The sequence below is a fragment of the Monopterus albus genome, unplaced genomic scaffold, assembly GCF_001952655.1.
Source record: "Monopterus albus unplaced genomic scaffold, M_albus_1.0 scaffold160.1, whole genome shotgun sequence".
Classification (NCBI taxonomy): Eukaryota; Metazoa; Chordata; class Actinopteri; order Synbranchiformes; family Synbranchidae; genus Monopterus; species Monopterus albus.
Window position 1 is genome coordinate 8,429 of NW_018128040.1, and position 6,794 is coordinate 15,222.

The following is a 6,794-nucleotide window of genomic DNA, read 5'->3' on the forward strand; positions in this document are numbered from 1 at the left end:
AATGAATGGCTAAAGGCTCTGACCTCATGTTCATAACTCTGGTTTGGACAAAACCAGGCTTTGTGCCAGCCCTCCAGGCACACCACAGCCTGGATGTGCAGTCTTTACCACTGCCAAAACCCCTAAAGAAACTGCCCTGGCCCCCAAGTTTTACCCTTTATGTCCCGTATTCATTCAGCTGTGACTAAGCGACTCTCCCTCGGTATGTGCCACATTTCATAATGAAATCATTCAGTCATGTGCAGGAAGGTCCCTGCACTCTGCTAGCCATGAAAGAATGCCAGTTAAGTCTGTCCACACACGGCAGGCTCACTGGGACAATGGATAGTAGAAGTCAGTTAGTCATCTGGTGTCTGGCAAGTCATCCAACTTTTTTTTGTCCAGAGCACTGAAAATTTTTATTTTAAATCATGCAAAATACTGTACTGTAATTAAGCAAATGCAGATTGTGGCTGTGTCTTCTCTATTAGACATGTATTTATATGTTGCAGGCTTGACGAGTTATATCATGAAGGAAAGGTTCACTGTGGGAAATATACTAGACCCTCTTCATACCTCTCTCATGTCTATCTGAACAATACAAGGCTACAGTAGGCTGCCTGTTTTTTGAACTGAGCAAAACAACTGGAAATAGGAGGACATAGCTAACCTGGCTCCGTCAGAGCATAACAAAAAAAATCCAGCTACTGTCAGCACCTCAGTAATTAACATGTTAAGAATCATTTTTATACTTTCACAAAAAAGGGGGTTCACATGGGGTCAGGTACTGGACTATTTCTTGGCCGGGGACAGTTACTTCTTAAGTCATGTTGACATCATCTAGTAGAGACTTTAGCATGCCACTGGTCTCGGTCAAGAAACAGTCCCATTGGTGAACCTGCAAATCAATGTGTATTTTTTTAAGTGGATTAAACAAATAAGATATATTTTGTAAATTAGTGAGCTTCAGAGGCTCTGGTGAGTGGATTTTCTTACGTTTGAACAGAGCCAGCTTGCTGTTTCACATCTTTAATATAAGCTAGGCTGATGGAATCGGCCATGAACTGACCTGACAAACAGGAAAGTGGCATTGATTTCTAATAGGCAGCTCCCAAAGTGTGTTACTATTCCTTTAAAATGTTACTGTAATCAGTATAAATAGCTTTTAGTATAACTTATTAATAATTCTGACTTTATTTAGCTTTTTTAAAAATAATGGAAGAGGATCTCATCCAACTTTCAAAATGGTTTATGTACACAGCTGGGACTCCTTACACTTGCCTGCCTGAGAAGTGTCTGTGTGCGTTTGTATTTCTATGGAGACGATCCTCCCTCAGCATTTCTGGAATGTTTGCAATGTGCACAAAGAAATTGTGCTGGGACCTGCTGTGGGCCTCTAGCTGTATGACTGTCCTGTGATTCAGCTTGCTCACATAGAAGACAAGCACATCTGGAAGAAACTGCAGGACATTGGCATGTGTAAGGGCATACTGCTCTGATGCCACAAGCTAAGACAAGCTGCTCTCATTAGACCTTCTCACGTAGCATGGAAATGCTGTTGCCTCTGGGTGGAAAAAAGGGAGGACTTGAAGGAGTTTGGTGTGGTGATCTGAAATAAGCCAGGCAGGAAGAGTGAGGGAGGAACATATGTGAACAGCTAAAAGGGTGATTAAACAACTTCTTTGAAATCCACCATTAGTGTGATTACAGCCAGCTTGGTCCCTGGTTGAAAATTGTTTTTATTGCTTTACTGTGGGAAGAAATCCACAAAAGAAAAAAAAAAGAATTAGGAAAATTAAACCTTCATTTTCTATTTAGCTGGCAAATGAAGTTGACAGTGATGTTAACAGTGAAGACAGATGTGAAGCAGGAAGGGTGAGTGAAATATAGAGGGAGGGAAATCACGTGAAGCAGGAAAGGATGATGGGTTGTGAGTCTGTTTTAGACATGCACTTTACCTCAGCCTAGCATTTTATGTTTAATCCCTGGTGTCTGCAGCCTCTCATAAATCTATTTGCTGTGTTCAGCATTAGCAGACATGCTTGGAGCACCATGCACAGCTGCAGGAACGGGCTTTGCAACCCCTCTGCTCACACACTAACCCTTCACCCAGCAACCAGCACACCAACATGACCTGCATTCCCCTATACAATGGTCAGTGCGCATATTGATCCCCAAGTCCCTATTACAGCTGCAGCAGGCAGTTAGTCTGGAAAAAGCTGCCAGTTACACCTGCTTAAACCTCTGCTGCTTCCCTGCCACTATGGAGTGACCGAGCAAGGAAAGGAACAAATCTCTGACTCGCGTGCTGGAAGCCATAAAATGAGGTGCGAGTATAAATTGGGCCACTTTTTGAACAGGATGCACTCATCTATGGAACTGTACAAACAGCAGTGTTGTGCCGTGGAGTTGGCCATATAAAAACATTGTTTAAAAAAAAAAAAAAAAAAGCCAGATGAGGTGCAGAGTAGCCAGAGGCTGGAAAGAATTAGATCTTCAAAAGCTTGATCATTGACCTTTCCTCTGATGTGCTCACAAGTCTAGAAGCAGAAATCAGACACAGAGCCTGGCCTGTGGCAGAACTAATGAGGAAAGCATGCTTTCAAAAGGGTTAAATGAAAGATTGATGGAGTAGCGTGAGATAAAAGCTTTCTGCAAAAGGCAAAATAATACAACTGACCTTCCAGTAATATCCTGCTTTTTCTCTTGAATACCTTTCACAATTCAGTCTGTGAAAAACTGTAAACAACGCTCTCCTCTGAGACCAAAGCTCTTGTTAATTTGGGTTCGGCCTCTGAGCAGCACATGCTCACACTAAGGGAGTTTTCTTACTTCCCAGCTAAACACACTGAATCAATATGCCCTCCAGTCTTGGCTGTAGATTGACTGTTGATATTACTAGTGTGAAATCGTTCTTCTGTTCTGGAAAAGGAGGATATTTTCATATAGTTAGTGAACAGTTAAACCCTTTTCAAAGGATGTCAAATGATGTAGTCTCCTTTAGCTCATCATTCTGTGCGATTATAAAGGGGATTAGAGTTTCCTGTTGCGGTGTGCCTGTGGTTGACAGAATGGCTCCTGGGGAACAGTGTGCCACTACAAGATATTTCCACAACAAAATGAGTTCTCTGTAATAGGCAGGTAAAGAGGCCTGAAAAATCCCAGCGCTTTACACAATCTAATTAAATATTTGATGCGCTCTAATAAGGCAGTTAAGTACAAACAGCACACAAAACACATTTGCATAAGAGTTCAATTAAATTATGGTGTATTTATCGAAAAGGAGAGGGATTTTGGAATGTTACAATGCACATTAAATTAGTGGAGCATCAAATATTCAAAACAGGTTGGCAGATGATATTTGCAATTTACAACATGTACAATGGATATGATACACCTGTGACTTTAAGGCTGAATATGCAGTCAACACAATTACAAGAGTGCAGGTGCTGCTATGACAATGTACTGTGCAAACGATCTATAAAAGCGAGCCAGATATCAAGAGAAATACAGTATTCTAAAGTCAACTTACTGAATGTTAAGGCTTAGAAGTTTCTCATTGGGACTACTGAACACAAGGCAATAATCCAAACACAGAAATGAAGGCTGCATTATAATACCATAGTCACTAACATAGCCTACTCTTTTACATTGATTCCTATTCAGCAAGCATCTGTGGAGTGAAGAAGCCTAGGAGAGGATAAACTGGCCTCAGTCATTCCTTTGTGAGGCACACAGTACAGTGAAAATCTCACCAGGGAGCTTATAAACGTGTGTCAAATGTACTTATTTATAAAGTAGGCAACACATTTTATTCACAAGAGGTAGTTCAGCTGGATATTCAAGACAGCTTTTGTATAATGTGCATCAGTTAAACACAGGTGTGCCAATCGCTTTTGCGAGGCTCGTTATACTGTGCAGACAACAAATCCATCACCTGTGCATGCTGAATGTTCACAGCTGGCTGTACTTGCCTTGGCAATGCAAAATGTGTTTGTATAATCTGTCTATCCTGTCCTGCAGAACACCGGCGTGCTCATCTGAGAGAAATCCTAATTCGAGAGACAAAGGCTCGCTGTCTCTGTAGAGCTCCAGCAGCCTTTTCCTGGAGTCTCTGCGCCTGTGCAGCTCCGCCACGCGCTGCGCGGTCCTTTTTCTGAACACACACACCGAGCTTATCACTGTATTATGATATTTCTCCCACATATTTAAGACCCGAAATCCGTGCACTAGTCCGGCCTCGTTGTCGATGAATACAAGATCACCTCGAGGTGTTTTGAGGAGGTTGTTGGTGTCCCTCTCCATTACGCGCGAGTCCCACTGCAGGCTGAACAGATTGCTGACGAGCCTGTCGAAGTTTGCAGTCAGGTAGTCAAATATGATCAGGTCGGTCCACTGCATTAGCTCCAGCAGCTCTGCCGTCGTCTTGTTCCAGAGCTCCTCAAGCACAGGATGCAGCCCGCTGCTCTCCTGTCTAAGCGGTGCAGGTGTGACCACCCCGGTCAGGTTGGAGACCCACTCAGTTAGAGAAACCACAGCTCGGTCACTCCACTGTAAATCACGTACGCGAGTCCGCACGGCCGCCCATTGTTCACTGTCACTGTTCAGCTGGGACAGTATTAGAGGAGGCAGGTTTGTGATGCCCAGCAAACTGGCAAGGTAATATGTCAGAGTTTCTCCTTGCACCTGATCCGCGTTTATCCCGTAACGCACACACGCTTTGGTCCCATCTGCAAAAGTGGCGAGCTGATTGGATATCCTGCCGCATCCAGGCTCCAGCTTCACTATTCGGTATGTCCTGGCTCTCTCTCGCCAGTTCCGAGCATATTCCTCCGTGAAGCCGAGAGGGAGGAGATCTTCCAGCCACTCACTCCAAAATATCCCATCCTCCACCGGGGAGCCTAACTCGACCGGGCCCTCCAGCCTCGCTGACCTCTTGTTACCCTCATTCACATGGTAATCTCGAATAACTGCAGAGACAGTTTGATGGGTGAGGTTGTGAGCCTCAAGTCTACCCCCCAAGTGCGGTCTTTTTGCTGCTGGGACCGCGAGCAATGCCCGAAAAGTTTTGGCGGAGAGGTCCGCTGGGAGACCTTGGGGAAAAGACCCTCCGCCCGGTACTAGGAACCCCCGCTTGTGTCGCTCCAAACGGGTTTCCAGTGCGCTCCAGACATAGAAAACACTTGCGAGGGCGCAAAGGAAGAGCAGAGCGAACAAGTTTACTGTAACAGCCCTCATTGTGAAGACGACCCTTCCTTTCAGAGACTTACAGAGGTCCAGCAGATTCAAGCAAGCTGCAAAAAGAGCCTAGTGCCTTTAATCCACAGCTGACCCGAAGAGGCTGCTGTGCGCCCCGTGTCCCGTACACTTCCCGAGCCCTGTGGCTCCCAGGCGGACAGTTTAAAATCACAGGAAGAATAGGGTCTCAGAAACAGTGTGCATCTCATCCCCCGTCCTGTTCAGATGCCGCGTCGTGCCTCTCCTCATTTGGATCCTCACGGTGGTTGCCTTCTACATTGCAACCCACCAGCATCGTAGGCGCTTTCTGTCCGTGTTCGCCTCTCCGATTCTCAGCGTGCCCCTCTTTCAACAGTTTGCTGGGTGCGTGTGATTTGTGGCTGTGTCGGCTCACAGAAAGACACTAGGCGGTGAGACACGTGACTCCAGTCCCGAGATGGTGGGCGGGTCATATGGAGGAGGATTCAGAGAGGAGCGGAGCAAGTGCACTGCGCTGTATGCTGTGTGTGTTCTACTGCATTAAGAAAAGCAGGCATTATGATAATTGGTCAGGAATAATGTCAACATTTTAAATAATGTATATTTATTGCCTATGCACCAACAACCGAGTTAATGAAGCAAGTCGGCGAGGTTGGAACAGAGCCAACTCTGCTTGCTCAGTTGTGTTCTCTTAATTTTTTTCTTTTTAATTCTGTGTTTTATTTATGGCCACCATAAAATCGTTATGGTCCACATAAAACAGTATCCGCACATTTTCTTTGTTCCTCATCTCTCCAGCACATTGGATTTGGAAGGAAAATATACCAGTGGTTAAAGTGTTGACTTTCAGCACTGAGGGAGTGCTCACAAATTAGGTGGACATAGGAGACAATGCCCCTTTTACACCCCCGTTTTAATAGAATGAGGCAGGATGATCCAAAACGTACAGACAAGACATTCTTTTATACCCAAATACTGGAATGGTCTAGTCTGGCCAAGTGTTTGAAGACCAAACTGAAGGCAAAACAAAAAATCAACTCCTGAAGGGCCTGACAAATTGAGTACAGAGCCAAAACATCAAAATGTGACTTTCCCAGTTCCCAAAGACTGCACTGTATAACACTATCCTCCCACACCACAAAATACTTTTTAAGGCTGAAAGAATATTTAGAGACATTTGAAGTGATGAACAAGAATGGCCTTAACTACTTTTTGTAGGCAAAAATAACAATGATTTAAGTGAATTTTGAAATGTTTTCTTTATTTCCATTCATTTTATGTCATCTAGACCTACAAATGCACATTTTCTTCCATGAAATGTAAAAGATACCAATGAACTTTTGCTTGTTTCATACACATCTCCCTTAGTAAATTCTTCCTCATTAGTTTCCCCTTGCACTCTTTACCATTCCACTCATGTTTTCTCACTTTGCATCTTGAACCTTAGGTTCCTAATCAAATTAATTGGGTTATTTTTATAGCAACATGCTGGCATGCTCGATTGCCACTGAAATGAGCCATAGACCAAAATGTTCAGATAGGCCCAGTAAACTAGCAGTCATTAACAAATACTTTTAAACGTTGATAATCATGTTATT

The 6,794-nt window shown here is 44.0% G+C and overlaps 1 protein-coding gene across 1 annotated transcript; it reads right to left on the reverse strand.

Moving 5' to 3' along the window:
• Positions 1-2,446: 2,446 nt before the first annotated feature.
• Positions 2,447-5,607, reverse strand: fjx1 (four-jointed box kinase 1). The gene has a single exon (XM_020615201.1). It carries the CDS (start codon positions 5,215-5,217, stop codon positions 3,934-3,936), a length of 1,284 nt encoding a protein of 427 aa, XP_020470857.1. The 5' UTR covers positions 5,218-5,607; the 3' UTR covers positions 2,447-3,933.
• Positions 5,608-6,794: the final 1,187 nt, after the last annotated feature.

Coding starts and splice junctions, on each gene's coding strand:
- fjx1 (XM_020615201.1), bottom strand. CDS start 5,217: ATGAGGGCTGTTACAGTAAACTTGTTCGCTCTGCTCTTCCTTTGCGCC.